Genomic DNA, 24,076 nt, shown 5'->3' on the forward strand with positions numbered 1-24,076 from the left:
TTGGATTTTTCGTTGTATTTTATGATCCAAAGAAGATGCAGATGGATTTGAAGATATTTTTTCCTTGAGGTCAACTGTTTTGTTTTAATGGTCTGGCTTTGATGAGGAAGTTTGAGGCTTTAGGTGGTTCATACAATGCTGATGTTTGAACGAAAAGAGATAACTTTGTGCTCAAGTAGAAATGATTCAAGCTGAAGACATAGTTTGTCGATTATGTTTCTTGATGGTTTGGGGTGTTTGTTTTGCAATTTCGGATATGGTTATTGTTTGTGTTTTGGGTTTTAGTGGTCTGTATGGGCTTCTGTTTTGGTTTTTGGGCTGGGTTAAGTGGTTTTCTTAGCAAGTTTTTTGTTTATGGGTAGTAGGTTGGACTTCCATAATGTTCCTTTTTCTTCTGGAAGATTGTTTATTCTTTCTAATTTTTCATTGCATCAATTAAAATTTTTAGTTTCCAACCTTTAAAAATTAAAAGATAAAAATAACTACAAGCTGCATTTTCAATAGTTCTTTGGACGGGGATTTTCTCTACCTGGCCCCTAAGTTGTTTGGTGCTTCTTTTGTGACTATTGCATGTCCCATTTCTTATCAAAAAGAAAAAAAGAAAAGAAAAAACATCATATTAGTCGGTAGCTTGCAATTAAATGAGTCAGCCAAAAACTTCAATGAAAAGAGAAGATGGACCGCAACTGCAAAAGAGAAACAGAGCAGTAAAGACGTCCAAAGAAAACCAAACACATATACATATAGCAATAACTTGGTAGAAAATATGGGTAATAGTAAAATGAAAACCACACTCTGCTAGGTAAAAGCATATAAAACGCTAAATTATACAAAATGCACACAAACGATCCAGCTGGTTTCATAGCGATGTTTTAGAAGTTTCAATTTTACTTCAATCTTTTAATTCATTACAAAAAGGTCTTCCGGAGGCAATTTCCATCATAATCGAAACTTTTAAGACATTAGGGACAAAATTGAAACCCGATAAGCTATACAAAACGTCCTTTTTCATAATGTAAGTAGTTGGTTTAGTTTTGCTCCTTAACATTTTGAAAGTTTCAATTTTACCCTCAATCTTTTGTTTACCGTTAGACATTTTTAATGGAGTTTGCTAACTAAGGGTTTATATGACACAAATTAAAATATTTAGGGTAAAAGTAAAACTTTTAAAACGTTGAGAGCAAAATCAAAACCAATCACATATGCTAGAGACATTATGTATAATTTAGTCTAAATTAAAACCAATAAAATGTACATCGTTCCAATTTTTTACCAATTTTAATTTACTTGAAAAAATTCAAGCTGCCGTTGGAATCGTATTATCTGGATTTCAACCAGTAAGAATATGGAATTAGGCAGTTTCAAGTTGTTGAATACGTGCTCCTAAGCAACTGAATAATAAATTTTTTAAAAAAAATAAAATAAACTAAAATATTCAGCGACAGAACTTTCAACGACGAATTTCAGCCTTTTGACAGATTCTTAAACGGTTATTCCTCTTGTATATTTCATCTTATCAATGAAATATGTGTTTTCCATTAAAAATAATAATAATAATAATAAAATAAACAAAAATAAGGAAGAAGAAGGAATGCTTCACCTCAGTCCATCACGTCCAGCAACACTGAAAATATTTGCCTTCAGCGCCACAGGAGTGACTGTAGCAGGGAAACTACAACCAAGATGTATTAAAAAGTGTAGTAATTCAGAAAAATAAAAGTACAATATTATGAAGTGAAGAAGAAATTTTAGAAATTCTAAGATTACCATTTCATTATCTTAGACAAAATATTTAGACCCATGGACATTGCTGCAGCATTACTTGAATTAGGAGATAAGTTTCTGACCAGAATGCAAATAACCTCAACCACCCTGATGAAAAATACCCATTTATATGGATGAATACCAAAAAAATATTACAACTAAAGAAACTTTTAGACCGAATGAAAATAATTTTAAATCACCACATATTCTTTTCCGCTGGATGAGATACGTCAGCTACTTGAGGATTGGAAAAGTGTGTAGCACCCATCAAAGCGAAACAGACAGCCTAACATGACGATTTAACTGTCAGCTGGGAAAGTAACGCAAAGAATGCAAAACAATAACTGAGATCCATTATTTAATTTAAAGAGAGCGAGTGGAGCATATGGAATTTCCTATGGACCTACAGTGTAAATGATGTATGTATCTACATTATAAAATTTTGAAAATAAAAATATATATATTGTACTATCAAGGCAAGACAGGGTGTCTAGTAAAAATTAAGAAAACTCTTACTACTCGCAAATAAGTGTACAATCCTAAAGAAGTAAAAAATAAAGGAAAGTTTTTTAACTCGTTTGACAAAGTAACCCAGAAAGAAACCCAAAATGGACTTCTTGCACACTGGAAACAGAATCTCCACACATCTTTCATTATCTTATCATTCCTTTACGTTTAAATATTCTACTGTATAATAACCAACAACATGCAATTAGAAAGGACTTCCATTCCCATATCATCCTGAAAGATCAAAGAACCAATTTCGCCAATTTAAAATCAATTTTTTTCCAAAAAAAACAAAAAATCAGTGGTGTAAGGTTTAGTTCAAAGCACCAAACATAGCAAGTGTACTGTTGAGAATCCGCTAAAGAACAAAGTAATAATAAGTGATCACATCCTCCCATCCAAGTTACATAAACAGCATGACCACCTCTAAGGTTTTAAGAGTTAGAAAGAACACGGGCTTCCAAATCATTCAAATGACAATCCGTGAGCATAATACCAAAAACCCTTGATGTCTCCCGAGTCCAGCCTTGAGGCAGGCACGGGTGCCCCTAGGTATATGGGAGCAAAGCTCCAATTCCCGGTTCTCAAAAAAAATTTAAGATGAAAAGATTTGATTTTAAAAATCTCAAAAAGAGAAAGAAGACAAGAGGGATGCTTAAAATGTTAAATGAAAACAAAAAAAAAAAGCAATGTAAAAACGGCCACCTTAAGCAAATCACAATCAACATCATTTCACATGAATGAAAAGTACAGTCTGCAGAAGTGAGTCCAGGAATAAAATATGGAAACTTCAAAACATAAATGAATAATCATAAAGAGTTCAAAAGGCTGACTACAATAACCAAGTAACATAAAAAGAGTCGAACACAAAATACCATGTTAAAGGAAACCATCCGACTCAACAAGTCAAGAATAACAACTTGTTCATTGTTATTCAAATAAATTCCTTGGGCCAGACGCATGAGCAATGTGAGCATCCCTGATAGTTTGTACTGCAAAACAATGATGTATTACCCAAAAAGAATATAAATAATATAAATAAATAAAAAGCAGTTAATTTCTCGTTCATTTTCATATCATAAATAAAAAGCTAGTATCTTGTTCAAAAAAAACAGTCATGTAAAATGATAACAGAATTTAACTAATTTAATCGGAAATATAACAATTTTAAGGTAATGATTGAACAAATGGATTCAAGATAAATAAATCATCTTATCCTATACTTCTATTACTTTATATTGAACAGTCCAAGTCAAGAATCCCAATCATCTAAGAAGCACAAACGCAAAAATGGAACACAAATACAATACACCATTTGATGCATCATCATTTTGAAATAGAAAATTGAACAACCCAGAGTAACGATGGGTTGAATCTCAATAGATCATGGCATCAAGGCCATCTATACATTATTCAGCTGTGAAATTTTTGTTGGCAATGAATACCACAAGCACCAAAGCAAAAAAAAGCTGGTACAAATAGAATAATAATACTAATTCATCCGTTTACCTCCCAACGTACAAGAACAGTATTTCCTCCAACCACTTTCAAAACATGTCCACGTGTCTTATAGGGAATCAACAGTCCCTCCATTCCAGGAACAAGTAATGGTTGTTGGGTTTCAACAATCTCAGGGATGTGATCCACCAAGGCACTGTTATTAATCTCAAACAAGGATGATATGCCCACAGACTTATCTAGAAAGTTAAACCTGTTGAAATTAATCAATATATCAGATGGAAGAGAGCTACATGGAACTTGAGTAAGAATAAATCTAAAAAAATTAAGGTGAGGTGACAAAATGTTAGAACTTAGAACATAATAAAGATAATACTAGCAAATGTAGAGAAACCATACTTTCACGGAGTAAATGAAATGAAAGGATGATACAAGCAGGCAATTGACAAAAAAAACAACCTAAAACAAAAAAGCAAAGGCAAACATCAAAAGGGGCTCAAACCGTTGAGGATAATTGTTGGTTTTATGAAATTTTAGTAAACAATTATTGTAATTGCTTTTTCTGGTAGATTATTTGTAATTGGTAGATTATTGTCCTAGTTTCATGTGTCTCACCTTTAAGGTGACCTAGGGTTTTACCTTAGAATAAGAGAAATAATTTTATTTCCTCCTAAAATTGACTATAATAAACCTTTTTTTTTAATAAGAAACAGAGAACTGATATTCAACCACAAAGAACAGCAAAAACAACCAAAAGGCAGAGGGTTGAGAAAACCCTCCCCTAGGAACTATACAATAACGGCTTTCCAATCTCATATAATCATTTGAAGACTATAATTACAAAAATCCTTCTTGTGGATTGTAGCCCACCAAGAAGCCATATGCTGTATATTCACACAAAAAGAATCCACCAAGGACCTCTTATCTTAAAAAAGTCTACGGTTTCTTTTCTTCCAAGGAAGCCAAAGTAAGGCTCTAGCAGCACAATTCCAAAGAATATAAGATTTTCCTTTTAGAGCACATCCCCAAAAACCTTCAGTAACAAAATCATCTATCTTGTTTGGGAGACAAGAAAATATATCAGCAGTGAAGCAATATAAGACCACACTCTGAACGCAATCGGGCAGTGAAGAAAAATATGATCGATCAATTTGGAGTCCTTTAAGCACAAAATGCAGACCGAAGGAGAGAGAGTCCACGTGGAAAGCTTCCGTTGGTTGAAGCTTCTCTGCAGTGTTGATACTTCTATAGAAAACAGACTAAAGAAAAACTTTCACTTGTTTAAGGACCCTGAAATTCCATATCTGATTTGAAGTAGAGGCCGACATTTTTGGTGAAGGGGAAGTCATTGCAAAACAAGCTGAGTTTGTTGAGAAAACAACATTGGAGTCCATCTTCCACCACAGTTTGTCAAGACCCTGCTATAAAACCACACCATCAAGTTTCTCTGTAAACAGAGCCCACCTTTCTAATTCTCTTTCAAAGAGGTTTCTTCTAAAAGCCAGATCCCAAGTCAAGGAGTCAGCCTTCCAACATTCTGCAATTGACCTTCCTTTCATGTTTGACATGCTGTAAAAGTCTGGGAAAAGGCTTGCTAGGGGGGCAGAATCAGCCCAATTGTCTTCCCAAAACCGAACTCTGTTTCCAGAGGAAACCTTGTAAAACACAAGACTAAGAAAAGTTTCCCAAGTGCTTTCTATATCCAACCACAGCCTTCCCGCCGATCAGCCATTATTTAATTTAGTGAACCACCCGAAAGAGTCCTCCCCATAAATTTCTGCAATCACCCTCGTCCACATTCTTTTACCTTCCAAAGCAAACGTCCACAAATTCAAAGATACAAACTCCAAAGGAGTGAGAAAGACATAAAAAAGTAAATACGAGTTACATAGAACCGAATCAAGAGAACTAGAATTACAAAGGAGCTAAAAGCATCCAATTAGAATAAATCGTGCTAGGTGAGTAATTAAGAAAGTGATTGGAAAGAGCAAACCATTGAGAAGCTTTGAATTTAGCAATGTTAAAACATTCCTACGGATGTCTTTTTAGCCCTTCAAAGGTCCTCTAATTGCTCTCAAACCATAACACCATTGAGAAGCTTTGAATTTAGCGATTATTCAAGATTGGAGAGCTGTTCTCTTTTAGTTTGGTTTTTTGGGAAGGGGCCTTCTCGTCCCCTGTCCTTTTGGCTGTTTTGTTTGGTTCATCTATTCAATGAAAGTGTTTCATATCAAAAAAAAAAAAAGGTTAGTCATCATTCTACAGCAAAGGTTCCATTCCTCTCAAACTGAAGATGGCTTTCGTCCAAACAAGGGTGATGCTGGAAATCTTTCCGTGCTGCCAGAAAGCTTTCTGCAAAAGATCTCTCCTTAATAAAAATTTCCCTTCACAAGTGCACCATTTTAATTCTCCCTCAAAGAATCATCTGATCGTAGGGATCTAGCAAAAGGAATTTCTTCCATTCTAAGGAATTAAGAATTTCAGATTCAACATGAGGGCAAAAAAAGAAAATGTAGCAATTATACATGATATTCCACCCAAGGATTAAGAATTCCAGATTGCAGAAGTAAAATAGTTCGGCTGGCGACATCAAGGCCAATAAGGACTAGAGACACTGCTTACACGCATTCTGATGGCCAAGCTCCTTCACAGAGAGATGACAAAAAACGAACAAATTCCACAACTCTGAAAGGGAATTCACCTTCTAGGTCACAAAGAAGACACCGAATAGGACCATCAATGAAACTCTCTTTGTCCCAGAACTGAGTGCACAGTGACTCCTGCAATTTTCACGCGCAACAAAATACAAGCAGAAATTATCAGCAAATGATATTATAAGACCAAGAAGAAGAAAGTACAGAATGATCACAATTGATGATCATTATACATCCAAACCTCCCCACGGTATATATTGCAAAGAATATCCAGAATTGAACGGAAGGTGGTGTCCTCCACCTGCAATGTCAGATAAAGCCGGATAAAAAGAAGGATATAGATGCGACCTAGCATCAAACAGATTTGACTCTAAGCTTATTCAACAGAAGTTGTAACTATTATCAAAAAGTTCAAATACAAAAGCCTACAGGATGGTCACCTACTAAGTAAACTAATTACTAACATAACCAATTAACAACTAAGCCCAAGTAAAAACTAACAACTAAAAAGCTCAAACTAAGAACTACTCTCCCGGCTTGATCTGTGATTCTTGGAACACCTTTATTTATCCCTCTTAGCTTCTTGTTATTGTCTTGTATTTAATTTTAGGTTACGCTCTTACTTGCTGTCTTACTCAAAAAAAAATAAAGAAACTAAGAATTACAAGATTAACTCTATTCCAACGACATCAAGCATCAACTATTCTAAGAAAGCATCGTGTATAAAACATAACATGTACCTGAAGATTAATTTCATAAGATGCAATAAATGCAGAAACAAAGGTTCTCAAGACACTTCGATAGCCAACAATTAGTCCCTGCAAAAAAAAGGGTAAAGAATAAAAAAACATCGATTAACCAACCTTGCAAGGAAAAAAATATGAAGTAAAATGGGTCAGAATCATGCACAAAGCATGAAGTGATAACAAAATTGTCAAACTCATTTATTAATTGGATAAGAATAACAAAAATACTAAGCAAGGACAGCATACTTCCGATTCCTTCAATAGATCACTGTGAAGTATATCCAGAAAATAATTGAATGCTGCTGAATCAAAAGCTTGACGAACATAGCCAACATGATCAATCTCCTAACAACCGATAATATGTTAAAATTGAAGTAATGTGTAATATCCATAAACTCTATAGTAAACCAGCATTTTAAACAGATTCACATACCGGTAGAACATTGTGTTCCTCTTTTCCAGGAAGTGACGATATTAGACACAAAAAGACTGCCCATGTTAGTAACAGAGGACCAGCTTCCTTTATTTCAAAACCATTTAAACTAGAGACTATTGTATCCATCTCTTGAAAATCAGATGAGGAAAAAACCGAAGCACCCTGCCTGCGGAAGGGAAGAGTACTTTACATAAAATGGGAGATAAATAGATGGAGAGCAAGACATGGCCAACAAGGATAAACAGCTAAAAAACCAAACAAATAAGCCACTGACACAAGTCATAGCCCCTAATCCTTCTGAATTGGAAAACAATACAATCCTTTTCTTCTAGGAAACATTTTCTTATAGAAAGGGAAATGTACATGGCAAAGCCATCTAAAGTCAAAAAAAAAAAATCAATTTCTCTCTCACCACATCTCCATATAAATGCCATGCTAGCATTAAGCCACAAAGTCTTACCTCTTTTTTTCCATTTTTTTCTTATGAATGCCCACAAAAATAAAATATAAATAACTCTTACACTCCTCTAGGGGAAGTTTAAAAACGCAAAATACATTTAACAAATTCCTTTAGGCAAAGGGGGAACCAAAGAAAAATATGGTCTGCCATTTGGCCCCAACTCTTGTAATGAGACACACTAGTTGGGGCAGGCTGCAGTTAGGATCTCATCTGAAGCTTATCTCGATTATTCAAACCTGTTAAAATAAGGGATTACAAGAATATTTTAATGGTATTCAGATAATGGTAATTCCCCGTGGTTCTACAAATTTGAGGCTGAGGTTAACAGATCCCTCACGAAGATCTTAGAAAAGATACACAGAAGCCAAGGAACCCGAGTCATCACATCCTAAAATCTTGACCATCTATTTTTTTTTTTTTTCTGATAAGAAACATCAAAAAGGTGTATTGAGAAAGGGAAAACCCCCAAAAAGGGACAGCCTAAAGACATAGGGTAGAATTAGTTGAAGATTGTAATTACAAAAAAAAAAAACTTCTTGTGGGAAGTAATCCACCATGAAGCAACATGCTTTATATTCACACCATCAATAATAGCAAAGAGTTCCACCATAATCATAGGAGAAATTCACCCTTTCCTCTTTTAATCATTTTTATTCCTACTTCAATTGACAATCTGACAAAAGGAGTTCAATCTCCAACAATCTCTATTCTAGAAACCCCTACCAAATCCCAACATTCTTTAATAAGGTAACCCCTATTCTTGTATCTAGATAAATATATATCTAAAGAGTTTTTTTTATAAGATATATCTAAAGAGTTAAGCTTTTAACTTATAGTTTGATATTAAACTAACGTTTTGGTACTTGCATCTTCCTAGCAAAAAACAAATTTGAATAATTTGGTCATTTTAATACCAAAAACCCTTGATGATTTTTTTTTTAATGAGAAACAAATATTTCATTGATGGTATGAAATATACAAAAGGCCATAAAGGCAATTACAAGAGAGCTTTCCAACTTGTAATAAGATCATTTAGAGAGTAGCTATTAAAGGGGGTAGAAACATTTACACCAACCAAGAGCTAGGAAAATAACTCTATCAAAAAAGATGTCAAAAGGAAGGGCTTTGTCATTAAAAATTCTATTGTTCCTCTCAGCCATAAGCTCCAGTGAAAGGCCTGAACAAACTGTAACCAAAGAGATGCTCTTTCCTTCTTGAAAGGATGTCCCGCCAATAGTTGGTCAAGAAAGATTGATGGCTTGTTGTGAAGAGTTGTCTCCCATCCGAAATCAGTTAGGAGATGGTTCCAAAAATGAGAAGCAAAAGTGCAATGGATAAAAAGATGACTCTGTGTGTCATAAGCCCCATAACAAAAATGACAGCAATTTGGAGAGAGAGTATGTGTGGGTGTTTTCTTTGTATCCTATCAATGGGTATTTAACGCCCCATGACAAAGCTCCCGGCATAAGAACTTTACTTTTCTGGGGTATTTTCCATGCCAAATGAGAGGAAAGAGTGTGGAGGCCGCTTGGGAAGCATTAGTAGTGAGAACATTGTAAGCTGATTTTGTGGAGAAGGATCTCGTTGCTGCAAGGGGCCAAATCCATCTGTCTTCTAGGGAGGTGGGTGTGTTGTCATTTAGGAGGAGGAATAGGCGCATCCAATCCATGATCACTTCTTCCTTTAGGGACCTACGAAAGCTATAATCCCAGGAGGATGTCGTTTTCAACCATAGATCTGTAACAGCTACCCCTTTGTTGGTCGAGATGGTAAACAGATGTGGGAAGAGGCTGTCCAAGGTTCCATGGGTGAGTCATCTATCCCTCCAGAAGCTGATTTGACTGTTCTCTCCAACTCTGCAAATTGCATACTTCTTGACAAAGCTGGTTTGTTGATAGATTCGAGTCCATGGTCCTTTGTAGACACTTGATCGATTTTTTGGCCAAGAATCCGAGAGGGATCCTGTGTATTTTGTCGAGATGAGCTTCCTCCACAGTTGGTTTGGCTCGGTGATGTATCTCCAAATCCACTTGGATAGTAAGGCTTGGTTTATGTGCTTTATGTTTCCAACTTCGAGACCTCCTTCACAAATTGGAAGCTGGGTGCAAGTCCAATTTATGAGATGAGTCTTCCCATTTTTCTTCTGTCCTTCCCAAAGAAAATCTCTAAAAATTTTGCCAATAAGATCAGGCGCTTTAATGGATATTTTGAACATGAAGAGATAGTAGATAGGTAAGTTTGTGAGGACCTGGTGAGTCTCCCTCCTTTAGAGATGAAAAGGTTGTTCCATTTGCTAAGCCGGTTTTGGATCCTTTCAATAATCGGCAGCCAAAAATCCTCCCTTCTAGGGTTACCATTTAAAGGAAGACCCAAATAGGTGCTTGGCCAACTCCCTGATGTACAGCCCCAATCCTTTGCAATCTGATCAGTGATATGTATGCTAGTAGATATACCATACACGCTGGATTTTTTCTAATTTATGTTAAGACCCAAGGCCATCTCAAAGAACTTGATGACTTTGTGGAGATTCTTGATGGAGATAGTGTCCTTTTTAGAAAAAAATGAGAGTGTCATCTGCAAAAACTAAAAGAAGATGGTTAATATTAACCAAGCCTCTAGAAAAATAACCTGTAATAAGACCTTTGAGTTCTCCATGTAGAAGCAATCGGCTTAGCACATCCGTGACCATTATGAAGAGGAAGGGGGACAGCGGATCCCCTTGTCTCAAACCTCTCATTGTGGTAAATTTGCCCCTAGGCTTTCCATTGATGATAATGGAGAAGCTAGTAGTGGAAATGCAAGCTCGTATCCATTTTCTCCATGTCACCCCAACACCTTTGCGGTACATAACCATATCCAAGAAGTCTCAATCAATCATATCAAAAGCCTTCTCAAGGTCAAGTTGAAAAATAAACCCTTCTTCTTTTCTAGCATACCATTCATCAATAATTTCATTTGCCATAAGAGAGAAATCAAGGATTTGCCTACCCTCTACAAAAGCATATTGGTGGTCCGTGATGGTGTGTGGTAGTACCTTTTTAAGCCTTTCAGAGAGAACGCGAGCTAGAATTTTGTAGGCACAAGGAATGAGGCTAATGGGTCTGTAATCGTGAACTATTTTTGCATCTCCCCGTTTGGGGATGAGGCCAATATAGGTCTCGTTGAGGGTTGCGTTGATGATTCCATTTTAGAAAAAATCAAGGAACATTGCCATGATTTCGGTTTTGATAATGTTCCATGATTTTTTGAAAAATTCTGCAGTGAATCCATCTAGCCCCAGTGCTTTGTCGCTGCCAAGACAGGAGACTGCTCGATGGACTTCTTCTTCTGTGAAAGGAAGCTCCAGCGTTGTTGAACTAAGGTCTGAGATGGATCCCATGGGAGGTTGATGGGGCAGCATCGATGTCCAACTTTCCTAGTGTAGAGGGTCTTGTAGAAGTCAAGAAAACCCTTGACGATTATTAACACTCATTAGATTTGCTTAGAGTTCTCATGGCCCTAGATGGAAGGTTTTTCGAAGAGCCCCTGAGATATTCAAGAGTTGATATTTTGAACTTCGTTTGAGCTTGTTCTAGCGATTTTTGTTTGGTGCAATGCGCCTCAAGCTTCGTTTGGTCCTGGTATATGAGAGGCTTGGCCTTTGTTGTTTATTGTTTCAGATGGCTTGAAGGTGGAGCCTTTAGCCAACTTTTTTCATTTTTCAAAGATTCTTGGTCGTTACTTGCGGTTGAGTTCACTTCAACTTCTCAATCTGCAACTTGGTGTTTGTTTCGGATTTTTTCAACCAGGCTTCTTCTTCTTTTTGAAGCCTCTGTTTCAGTTTCTTTGTTATTCCTTTGGCTTTTATCTTTTCGGTGTTGTTCAATAGTTTGCAATTGGTGGTCTTTGTCCTTGGTTCTGTGTTACTTGGTGGTTACTTTTCCTTTTCTCTTCACTTCCTTTGGGAAGTTTCCATCCTTGAACATTTTTCTTCCTTTTCATATATTTAATGAAAGTTTGTTTCCTGTCCAAAAAAATAAAAATAAAATACCAAAAAACCTTGATGTCTCCCGAATACGAGTCTTGGGGGCCGGGGATGCCCCTTGGTATAGGGGAGCAACACTTCGACTCCTAGTTATCAAAAAAAAAAAAAAAAAGGTATTGAGGCATCATAAACATCACCATATGTTGATTGAAAGAATATATGATGAATCTAAAAGGGATATTGATCTTGTGTTTGAGGATGCTTTTTAACATCAGAAGACATAGCCAAAGCTGCTAAAGTAGAACACCCTACCTATCAATCCAAAGCAAGGACTTCAAATACAACTAGAGTTTCATGTTCATCTACCTATCAATCCAAAGCAAGGACTTCAAATACAACTACAGTTTCATATTCATCTGCACCGATAGATGTAGAGATAAGTGAAAATGAGACTGAAAAGGAAGATATAAGATGTATAAGTTCAATGACAAAGAAAATGAGATTAATAACCTATTTAGTAATGGTCTTTAAGCTATCAGATTATATAAATTGTTTCCATGATTTTGTACACTTTGTTCATAGAAGACTCAAAATATTTTCTCCGTTTTTTTTGTATGTTATATACCATGTCTGTTTTGCCTCATTCTTCACAAGTTCACACTAATATTTATTATTTTTTGAACAGGATACGAACTTTTCATTGAATATATAAAAAGGAACAAAAATTATTCAAAGATACAAACTCCCAAAGGAGTGAGAGAAAAAAAAAAGAGGCAAAATTCCCTAAAAAGATCACACTAATATTTATTATTTTTTTCCGAAAGGCAACCAACAAAACAGCCACGTGCAATCATCGTCAAAGCAGCCCACCTCGAGTTCGACTCGACAGCCCGCGAGCGTCACCCCCGCTCGATGGAAGGGCTCCGGTCTCCGTCCGATCCGGCTGGAAGCCGTTTGGGCATGGGTGGCATCGCACACTATTATTTATTATTATACATATAAATAAATATTGTGTGCATCGCAAAAAGATCTTCACTTTTCTTTGTGCCACACACTTGAGCACCAGAAGGTTGTTTTCTCAAGCACCAGAAGGTTGTGCAAGATGCCACAAGGAGGTATAATAAACACAGTTTATTCATCAATGGGAAGAATTTTGCTTTAATACCAATGGATGAAATCTCTTTAAAGAAAAAGCTTTCCAGTGAGACAATAGCAAGATTTAGAAACACAATCACAAACAAGTAATAGCTTGCTAATCTCTAGCAACAACCAGTAACTGTAACTAAAGGTGTTGAGAATTAAAAAAAATACACTAATAGAACCCGAACACTAACAATATATTGGTAAATAAAAGATAGAATAACTACAATATCTCCCAAGTAATTCGAGGTACTTGGAGTCTTGGACCCTCCCCTCTCTTGAGTATTCTTACTCAAGCCTAAAGCATACTGACCAACTGCCTACCTTCATCATTTTCCCCTCACCCTATTTATAACCAAACTCCCTAACTCAATTACTAATATACACTTAATAACCTAAATATATCCTCAACCTATCCTAATAGCAATCCTATCACACACGTCTCAAGAAGTGTCCTACTAGCTAACCTTAAATCATGCCCCCACATATATATATATATAACAAGATACAAATTTTTCATTGATAATATGAAAAGGAAGAAAAATGTTCAAGAATACGAACTCTCGATTGGAGCGAAAAAATACGAAAAACAACTAACAAAGAACAAAGCTCTAGAAAATACACGAGAATAGAACAAATAACCAGAACCACATCCTTCATCCTTCATACACCCACATATATTAAAATAGCAATTCATCTCCACGAGTATTGTTGGCTCCTACTTGTGAAAATTAACACAAGCCAAAAGTTCTAGATAAATGGATGAGTACTTAACACGTCAAAGGAAACTGGAATGATTCAATTATTTTTACACCTTTGACACATCACTTTTACACTTTTCACATTTCAATGGTGATGGAAGTTACATGGTTCACGAAAGAAAGGTAAGACATCCTTATTAATTGCCCACCTAATAATTCTCAAATATATAAACTTTAATAAACAAGATGAAAACCTGAAAGTTGTTTGATCGTGAACCATCTGGAGAAGACTTTCTATGTCCAATGTTTCCATAAGGATAAGTAATAGTCTAACTTTAACTTGACAAGAAGAATGTATTGCCGCAGTTGATATTGCAAGCATTTCAATGTTATAAGATCCAGATATGATTCCCTGGGCCACTTTCATCTTTAGCACATACAGAATAGAAGAATACTTGTATAATTATAACAAAGGGGAAAGATACAGCAATAGAAGAAAAATAATGTACCTTATAAAGCAGACACAATTCTCTCCATCGCTCACCATTACATCTAACAAATGACTCATAATATGTAATAAAAAGAATGTCCAAAATAAGATTATCTTCTGTCAAGGTCTCTTCAGCCCATAATGTGAAAAGGTCAACATCCTACATAGCATTTTCAATTGTCAATATCAATATAAAATATTAATCATAGACAATGGAAAATAATTAGACCATTATTCTTTTCCTCATTTAAGTGGGGAAATATTTTGGAGGCAAAAGTAAATATCTAAATGACATTCAGGGCAACAATTAGAAACAATACGTTAAATCACCAATCAATCTAAAAGTGTTTAAACTAATGAATTACCGTACATTTAATCTTTTCATTATATTTGGGAGTTTGTATCTTAGAGCATTGTATTTTCTTCTCATTGAAATAATGATAATGAGAAGTTTGTATCTTGTTCTAAAAAAAAGTAGAAACCTTTAACACCCTTCTCACTTGCAGACTTGAAAATTTGCACGTGGTAATCAATATTAATTGGGAAGGAAATGACATTATTGGGTTTGAACACAGGACTTCCTGCTCTAATACATCATTAAATCACCAATCAATCCAGAAGTTTAAGCTGATGGGTTATAGTAAATTTAATCTTTTATAGATATCTTTAACCATGACAAACAAAGAAACCAAAAAAAGAAACCACCTAAAGGCTTTAGGGAGGAGGAATCCTTAAGCCTAATAAAAGGAATAAAACAAAAGGGATCCACTCTAAGTTGATAATAAAAGGAGTTCTACAAAAATACTTGTGAATAGCACTCCAATTGCTCCTGATAACCTAATTATTCAAAATTATAAAATACCTCGTACAAAAACTCAAATTTCTTTTTTTACATTAGTCAAAAAGGACTATTGCAATTTAATGTGTCACATGCTTTCATGCAAAAAAAATATGGTGACAAAGGAATTAACTTGTTGAAGTGGCTCAATCAGCATGTCTACGTAAATCAAGCTCCAAATTTAACAACATTAAAGGAAAAAGGTTGAATGCATCATCCATTCTAATCATACCATCTGATCAGGGTGAGCGGAGGACATAAGACTTTGCAGGACCGATATAAGTTTGCTTTCCAATCCATCGTTAACCAATCTTAGTGCCTTGTCACAAATATAACCTTTCTTGGATCCATTTCCAACATATACTACATTGAGAGCATCAATTGGAAGTGAGCAAGAAGAAAACAATTAAGAATTAAGTATAAATCAACTGAAAATTAACATTTATAACATAAGCAGTCCTAAATTACAAAACTCCATATCTCACAAAACTAGTTAAGAGAGGTAACAGGAGGAAACAACTCATAATCCGAAACAGTAATCACTTATTAAAATGAACTTACAAGCATGCAAGAGTATGCGCCTTGTACATTTCAGCAAGCACTGCCGTTCAATATAATATTCAAGTAGAACCTTCATAAAAATAAGAAAACCAAATGAGACAAGGACAATAAATTAGAATATATTACCAAAAATGAACTTGATATTAATTTAAGGTCTTAAAGATGAGAGAAAATGCAAGAATTACTGGATTAAATTTAAATTTTTTATTTTTGGGATTCTCCTACAGTTTTCATTGGCATTGGAATCTGAATCATATTTTCAGATACTGTTCCGAAAATATGCTATGTCTTGGTGTAAATAATCTCCCATTTTTCATTACTACTGGATACTCTTTTGACCAAATGGAGAAGTTTCTTGTAACTCCTTTGGTTCAGGGATGTCCTTTTGTAATTTCACTCATCAAAATTGTTTCTTACCAAAAAAAATATTGTCGGATACCGTTTGCAATGGGAAAAACTCAAGAGAAATAAAAATAAAACTGAAGAACGTAAATCTATTTCAAGATCTTACAATCGTTGTGGACTTGAATCCACAAGCCTTAAGTAAAGACACACACAAAAGAACAAAATAAGACATCAAAAAGCAAAGTAAAATTGTATTTCACTTAGTAAAGCAGAGAAAATTTTATTTCATCAAGTGCTTTTAAAGGCACGAGCTACACAATAGCCCTTTAGAGCCTTGTGCAAGCCCACAAAAATTGTAAGCCTGAAGTGAGATGAGGCGCACAGTATATTAAAAAATAATAAAATTTTAATATTACAGAGGATTAGATAAAGAAGAATTAAAGAAGAGAGGATTTTTTTAAGTGACTATCAGGTTTTATTTAAAGAAATAAATGTCCAAGTGAAATATACTGTTTAAAGGAAGAATTAAAAATAAACTGAGTACAAATAGATCGTTTGCTCCATTGGTCAGTTGTACATACATGAAGTTCAGCATCCCCAGGTTTATGGTTCGAGTCTCATGGTAAGCAAAACTTTAATAAAAATAAACTCTGGGTACAAGCAAAAATGCACCAAGGGCACCAAGACACGTGCCTTATTACAGTTGCCTTGTCACAATTTCCAGCATCTCAATGCAAATCATGCTTTTCTAAATAGTCATTTCACTGTCCTGGAAAATACTAACTTAACTAAACTACGAAACTTATTAGACCTGGAAATTTAAATAAAATTCAAATAAATGATAATATATGAGTTTTAATCCAAGTCTTGCTTGATATCACACAGCGCAAATGATCACCAATCCATGTCCCCAGCCTTTCTAGTAGCTCCACCAACTTGTAAACAAATAATTTAAAACAAACCTTTTCCTCTTCGTTGAGGTGATTGACATTTTAGCCAATTGCTTTGGTTTTTTACAGAGAGGGGACGAACAGAGTGCGTCCACGGTCTACCCCATCTTCAGTTCACTCATGAAAATTTTATTAATCAAGGAAAAAACTAAATACAACCTAATAGCAACCGTTTTTTTTAGGCTGCCACTCACCTCAAATTTTACAAAATGCCTCTCAACAATTATAAAATTATCCCAACCTAAAACAAAAGAATAAACCATTTTAACAATCTTAATATACCGAACAGACAATCCTCCATCAATTCCCCTCCGCCTAAAAAAAAAAAACCCCATCCACGAGTCACATGGATATATAAAACTGATCTGGGGAATTGTATCCTTGAAGATCCGCGATGCTGAAGGTAGGATTGATATTCAAGTGATGGGTAAGTTCTACTGTGAGAGCTTGAATTCATTCCCTCTGGCTCATTTATTTTTTTACTAGTCCCAATAACTGGTAGGTCAACCCATTGCAGTTCGTTCATTACATCCATTGTATGTAGACTACAAGAGCTCTAGTGATTTAACCTCATAAAACATTAATCAAAAAGTGTTGGAGCATACAAATTTGTGCATATATCCTTGGCAGACTGAATAATTGATCCTACTACTCGCCATCATCATAAACTTAAATTAATGTATGATTAAATACCGAATCTCCACCACTGAACAAACTTTAATACCTATCTCGCAAGGTGTCCACTAAATATACATACAAGAACTAATGGAAGATGTTACTGACCACGTGAAGAAGTTCTTGAAAGGGGGAACTGCTAACCACATTCTCGTGTTCGGTGGTTCTTTCGGCCAGAATGTATGATTGCACCTCATCCAAATGCTGAAACCGATAGATAAATGTAGAATATCAATGTATTATTTATTATTTCATCAAGATAAAAAAAAAGTACCATGTCCACTAATTATTATTGAAATGTCCCTTTTCATTCGTATTATACCTCATAATTGAAAAACCAACCTCATCGGACAAAATATAGATTAGACAAATAGCGAATAGGATAATAGAGTTCTCATATTGCATGCATATAACATGACTAACGAAGGAAGATGAGTTGTTAGCTTAACGAATGTAGTGCTGTGGCATTTAGTGATTTACAATGGGGTGGAAAACAGTAAAATGTCGAATATAACAACAAACCATATAAATCGTGCGGGCACACACCAGATAGGAGCTAAACTTCAGAGCTTTAACTTTCAGTTCAGGTTGTATAGATAAAGTGTGGGATCCTACTTTCACTTGCGGAGAATCTAAAGCCACCCTCGATTTCTCGTTCGGTTTCTTGAAGAGTGAAACAGAGTCCAAGAACCAAGCACGGTTGTCATCCAACTTTTTCATCTGAAAAGACACTGACCACAGTCACATGTGAACTCAATCACCTACACGTTAGATGCAGAGGGGAAGAATTTTACCAGTTCCGGAGGAAGTTGTGCAGAAGAGAGGGAGACATTTTCGAGCTCAGTGAGAAGTAGAGAGAAAGGATCCCACCAGAGAGAGGAGTCGACGGAAGTGGAGGTGGCCATAGGAGAAGTCCAAGTGAGAGCTTCGGAGCTGAACCCTAGCAAGCAACGGAGAAATGTTTGTTTGATTCTCTCTTTTTCGCGCCTCTGCGTTTCAGAGGACCTTGCCAATTGCCACAGAGTTCTTCATGAGGAGACGAAGTATGTTAACACGAATAAATTTGGTGCTTTCGCCCGCGGTACCCAGCGCGGTCGAATCCGTGCGAAATTTTTAGGTCTTTTTTCAATATTATGTATATTTTTCCTTTTTTTTAAGTTTTTGGGACATGGGAAGCAGGAGTTCAGAACTTAACAGAGGTCAATTATCACTAGTTATGTTTTTAATTAATGATATATTAACTAGGTTCATTATTGAAAATTAAAATTTCGGGTTAAATATATGTCTTTAATAATATTTTACCTAGTTTTAAACGAATTCTTAATTTTTTTTAATTCTCAAATTTACCTTGTATTAAAAATTTCCAATTAAATGTTTCCATTAAAAAAAAAAGTTATCAAAACCTTAGGTGCATTTTAAAATTGCTATCTTTAACAAGGTATTACATATATGTTGTTTTGGAGTTTAAATCTCTAATTTCAAAAGAATAATAGATATTTAATTGTTGAGCTATATTAATGTTAGTATTACTGGGATGTTCTTGACATATAAAATCTGAGTATGATTTAATGGATATAATTGCTATCTTATCCATTAGATTATTCATTTTAACATCTTCAGGGGCAAGCTAAAGTTGATTTTGAACTTGTATTTGATAGATATGTAGACCGCATATGTAGATGTAGAATGATCATGTCCTAATTGATTGAGGATACAAATTGTAATATTTTTGTAGCAGATTTATGGGATTAGGGGCTTGAATGTAACAACATTTTCCACAATAACGCACACAAACAAAGAAGTCAAAAATTAATTTCGACAAATATGGCAAAAATATCACACCCATGTTAGCCAAACATGATAATTTTAAAGCTGAAATATTAGTATCAAACTGACAAATTTTCTCAAATTTTATTTTTATCAACCCTCTTGTCTTTAACCTGCAATGCCAATCCAACTTAAATTATCTCTTAATTTCAGAATTTGGAATGGAAAAATATTTGCGACTTTATCGAGACCAATAACAATGAGTTGGCAAATTTTCAACGGTGATAAGGAGAATATTTAATCCAACGAATTAGTTTTTGGAAGAATATGAATATTTTGTACAAGTTTGCATTATATGGAAGGGGAAAATCCTTGGAACCATATGAAAACCGTCCTGTGTCTGTACGGGCAAACTCTCAGATCAAGAACAATGGATCAACGACGATAAAACAAAACAAGAACAATTATATTATTAGTTTTTATTTAAACAAAATATATAAGCATATTAATCAACTTTAAATTTATAAGTCAAGATAAACTAAAAAAATACTGAACTGTCCGAAACCATTCCTGCCTTTAATTTTTATCTGGGCAAAAACAACCACAACACGCAAGAAGTTGAAAATGAAATTGTTCTAAATGAAACTTTGTCCATTGACATTTACAGAATCCCGATCTCAATTGTGAAACAAACAGCCACATAACAGTCCACACAAGTCCAACTCATATAGAAACTAAATAAAACAACAATTCACTCCTGTTTCTTCTGTCCTTCTGATTTGATTCCGTCTTTTATAGTAAAAAACTGGAGATTTATTTGCAGCAGTTGAAAGTTACAAGATAAACCTCCACTGCACACTACAATGGTCATTCTGCTTATTAGGGGAAACAACACTGCAAGACGATAATAGCCTAAGGATGAGAAGTAGAAGGTGGGTATTTAGGGAACTTTCCAAACTTGGGGTGAGAGAAGTACTTTGGTGGGAAGTGGGGAAGGTGAGGCAAGTGAGGAATGGGAGGCCATGGCTTCTTAAGGAAAGGATGATGGGGAATCTTTGGAATGGGAGGTAGATGCTTGAGGAAGGGATGTTTTGGCTTGAAAAATGGGAGCGGAGGTGGAAGCGGCTTGACATATATTGGAACAGGTGGTGGGAGGATCTTTGGAATTGGAGGATTGTAAATGGGGACCGGTGGAGGAAGAGGTTTCTCGTAAATGGGAACAGGTGGAGGAAGAGGTTTTTTGTAAATGGGGACAGGTGGTGGGAGAGGCTTCTTGTAGATTGGTACTGGTGGAGGAAGGGGCTTCTTATATATGGGAACTGGTGGAGGAAGTGGTTTTTTGTAAATTGGAACAGGTGGTGGAAGAGGCTTCTTATAGATTGGTACGGGTGGAGGAAGAGGCTTTTTGTATACAGGAACAGGTGGAGGAAGAGGTTTTTTGTAGATAGGTATCGGTGGTGGAAGAGGCTTATGGTAGATTGGTACGGGCGGAGGGATGGGTTTCTTATATACGGGAACAGGAGGAGGAAGTGGCTTTTTGTAAATAGGAACAGGTGGTGGAAGTGGTTTCTTGTAGATTGGCACTGGTGGAAGATTAGGTTTCTTATAAATCGGAACAGGTGGAGGAAGGGGCTTCTTGTAAACGGGAACCGGCGGTGGAAGTGGCCTCTTATATACTGGTACTGGTGGAGGGAGGGGTTTCTTATATATTGGAACAGGCGGTGGAAAGGGCTTCTCATAGGCTGGTGTAGGTGGAGGAAGAGGCTTCACATAAACAGGAACAGGTGGCGGAAGTGGCTTTACATAGACTGGTGCTGGTGGAGGAAGAGGCTTTACATAAACAGGAACAGGTGGCGGGAGTGGCTTTACATAGACTGGTGTTGGTGGAGGAAGAGGCTTTACATAAACAGGAACAGGTGGCGGGAGTGGCTTTACATATACTGGTACTGGTGGAGGAAGAGGCTTTACATAAACAGGAACCGATGGTGGAAGTGGCTTTTCATAGACAGGAACGGGCGGCGGAAGTGACTTTTCATAGACAGGTACAGGTGGAGGAAAAGGCTTCTGATAAACGGGAGGAAAATACGGTTTTGGAGGAAACACTTTTGGTGGGAGTGGAGGGAAGGAGAATGGGGGAACATAATGCTTGAAATGTGGATGGTGAAACTTAGGAATAAGAGGGAGAGGCAGAGGAAAGTGTGGGAACTTAGGAAGAGGAGGGTACTTGAAAAATGGCCACAATAAGACTGATGTACAAGTTCCAGATGAAAACTTGAGTTTACCAGACAGCCCAAAGGTGTGTTTCCCATCTGATTTGGACAACAAAGCCACTTTGGAGGACTGAAGGTCATGATGGGCAGGGCAAGGGGTGGCTGATGCACTGTAAAGCTGAGCATGGCATTCTTCCTTCAACTTTCCATCTTCCACAATGCCATTTGGCAGCAATACTGTGAACTTTCCTTCTTCGTTCAGTTCTCCAATTCCTCTTGTTTTTAAGTGCCCATCAGTTGCTTTGCAATCTATGGCTACCTTCAGTCCTGCCACAAAGTAGAAAACACACACATTGTATCAGCACAACTGACCATTTTCATCCCTTTCTATATCGGACTGATGTTATTGAGTGTTGTGTTTGACACGTCTTTTGTTTACTTATTTGATCGAGTATATTTTTATATAGGTAAGTATTTAAAGCTACACGTGGTAGGTGTAATATTAGATTTCAAAATAAGTGTAGGTGAGTTCAAAATGATTAATGAAATAAACAACACTGATTAAGTAGTTTTTTTGTGCAAAACTTAAGTATCAGAGGACTAAAATAGGAAGTTTATGAATCAAAATGGAATAAGTATGAATGTTCTGGAACCAAAAATAGAATGCAAAATAAATTGAGTATCGAAGGCCCTTTGATACACATGTTGTTTCTTGTTTTTTATCTTCTAAAATTGAGCTTGAAAACACTACATTCGCCCATGTATTTTTTCGTTTTGTATTTACTTTTTGAAAACGTTTTCAAAATCCTAACTACATTTTACAAACTAAACAAAAGTTTTTTATATATATTTTTAAATTTGGTTAAGACTCCAAACGTGTTTTTCAAGAAAGAAATTGTCAGCAAACCAGCATAATTTTAAAAAACATAAAACTAAAAACGGAATGGTTATTAAATGTGGCCGAAGATATCCATTTGTATTAGTGCCTGCTGTCAAACATGTTAGGACTACTTCTGAAACTAAACCAGAAGAAGAAACTTAAAATCTGGTGATATAACAAATCAATAACATCTAAGAAACAATTTTCACTGCAATCCCATGAGAGAAAAAAATGGCATGAACCTGACAAGGCATGGCTAGTTTTTATGTTACTCTCCTTGCAGTCTGCACATTCGCCGATCCCGACGACCTCGACAACCTTCTCATCAGCATAGCTCAAGGTTGCAGCAAAAACAAAGGACACCAAAAAGAAGCACAACAAGGGTGCCCTTCCAAATAGAGGATGGTTCCTCATGGAAGCCACCATCCTAAACCCACCCAAACCAACTCTCCCGAGACCGATCAAGCAGAAGCTATGATCGAGCTAGCCTTCGAGGCGATGTACAAGAAATGGAAATGGATGAAGCTCATTATATAGCTGCACACACAAGTGAGTATAAGCTACATGTCTTGAGACCTTGTTAAGGACATGTCACATGAGATAGGGGGACCCCTTAAAAAAAAGATGGGGGGCATGAGAAAAGTTGGTCACACTAGCCAAGAATCAACTGCCATTTTCTTTCATTTAATGAGGAGTAATCAAAATGGTCTCTGCTTCCACACCTCTGTAAACCTACTACTAACCATATCACATAAATAAGTTTGCTCTCTGGCTTTTTAATTTTTAAATTTCTTTTTTCTTTTAGATAAAATGGGAATATGGTAATTATCTGTTTGAAACAGCCACTGAAGAACTCTCCAATTGACAATAAAACAAAGTACATTTCCATGAATCTCACAGAGGAACATTTATTCTTTACAGACAATGAAAGAATTGTGCTTTTTGCAGCATTTTTTTTCCTTTTTTTTTTTTTTGTTTTTTAGTTTTTTTGTGTGTATCACGGATTTTGATTTATTATAATTTATTTACTGCTTTTTTTAATTTTATGTCATGTACATTAATTTATTTCACAGTCGGTGGATTTTGGAAACTAAAATAGCAAATACATTAACGTGTAATTTTGAAGTTTTTTTCTTTTATTATTATTTTTTAAGAATTTAAACCTTCAAATTCCAACCTACAGGAGTGGAGTAAATAACATTAGTTAAAACATCATCTTAGGCCCAGAACCGAATATTATATACTCTGATTTATTAATTTTTTTTTTAAATCCGTGTGTCTGGGACAGACCTCGACTAATCACGGGCCAACCCCATGATCCTATTATATTTGGTTGACAAGGTAACTAGATAGGTGGCCACCATGGTTTGAACTCATTCCCTCTAAGTCATTTGCTATTTACATTGGATTATTATTATTATTATTATTTTAACATGGAAATAAATTATAGTAACATATTCTACAGTGACAGTGGAAATATATTCAAAATATAGTTGGGAGTTGTTGGGGTCTTTATTAGGAATATGATGG

The 24,076-nt window shown here is 35.7% G+C and overlaps 2 protein-coding genes across 3 annotated transcripts in view; both read right to left on the reverse strand.

Annotated features, from left to right (window-relative positions):
* Window positions 1–18,804, reverse strand: part of LOC111015501 (nucleoporin (DUF3414)) — a 33,768-nt gene extending 14,964 nt beyond the window's left edge. The window contains exons 1-17 of one of the 2 annotated variants that reach the window (XM_022290545.2): window positions 18,484–18,804; window positions 18,212–18,409; window positions 17,798–17,893; window positions 15,720–15,789; window positions 15,391–15,521; window positions 14,340–14,480; window positions 14,085–14,242; window positions 7,563–7,731; window positions 7,376–7,474; window positions 7,124–7,201; window positions 6,625–6,684; window positions 6,352–6,509; window positions 3,781–3,982; window positions 3,147–3,263; window positions 1,965–2,050; window positions 1,768–1,872; window positions 1,601–1,672 (exon numbers count right to left, since the gene is read on the reverse strand). In XM_022290545.2, coding sequence (XP_022146237.1) covers window positions 1,601–1,672; window positions 1,768–1,872; window positions 1,965–2,050; window positions 3,147–3,263; window positions 3,781–3,982; window positions 6,352–6,509; window positions 6,625–6,684; window positions 7,124–7,201; window positions 7,376–7,474; window positions 7,563–7,731; window positions 14,085–14,242; window positions 14,340–14,480; window positions 15,391–15,521; window positions 15,720–15,789; window positions 17,798–17,893; window positions 18,212–18,409; window positions 18,484–18,594 — 2,051 coding nt within the window. In that variant the 5' untranslated portion in view covers window positions 18,595–18,804. The remainder of the gene's footprint in view (window positions 1–1,600; window positions 1,673–1,767; window positions 1,873–1,964; window positions 2,051–3,146; window positions 3,264–3,780; window positions 3,983–6,351; window positions 6,510–6,624; window positions 6,685–7,123; window positions 7,202–7,375; window positions 7,475–7,562; window positions 7,732–14,084; window positions 14,243–14,339; window positions 14,481–15,390; window positions 15,522–15,719; window positions 15,790–17,797; window positions 17,894–18,211; window positions 18,410–18,483) is intronic. The other variant, XM_022290546.2, reaches the window with a different exon arrangement.
* A 1,270-nt stretch (window positions 18,805–20,074) lies between these two features.
* LOC111015382 (uncharacterized) lies at window positions 20,075–23,058 on the reverse strand. The gene is made up of 2 exons (XM_022290394.2): window positions 22,789–23,058; window positions 20,075–21,993 (listed from the first exon to the last, which is right to left on the reverse strand). The coding sequence occupies exons 1-2, from the start codon at window positions 22,970–22,972 to the stop codon at window positions 20,369–20,371; spliced, it is 1,809 nt and encodes a 602-aa protein (XP_022146086.2). The 5' UTR covers window positions 22,973–23,058; the 3' UTR covers window positions 20,075–20,368.
* Between the last annotated feature and the right edge of the window lie 1,018 nt (window positions 23,059–24,076).

The sequence above is a fragment of the Momordica charantia genome, assembly GCF_013281855.1.
Source record: "Momordica charantia cultivar OHB3-1 chromosome 2 unlocalized genomic scaffold, Mcharantia_2.0 BLBB01000002.1, whole genome shotgun sequence".
Lineage (NCBI taxonomy): Eukaryota > Viridiplantae > Streptophyta > Magnoliopsida > Cucurbitales > Cucurbitaceae > Momordica > Momordica charantia.

Bases quoted from the DNA above. Each gene is read 5' to 3' on its own strand.
- LOC111015382 (XM_022290394.2), bottom strand. From the start codon at position 22,972: ATGGTGGCTTCCATGAGGAACCATCCTCTATTTGGAAGGGCACCCTTG. The intron at 21,994-22,788 runs GTTCATGCCATT...ACTTTGTGGCAG, and splicing joins AACTAGCCATGCCTTGTCAG to GACTGAAGGTAGCCATAGAT.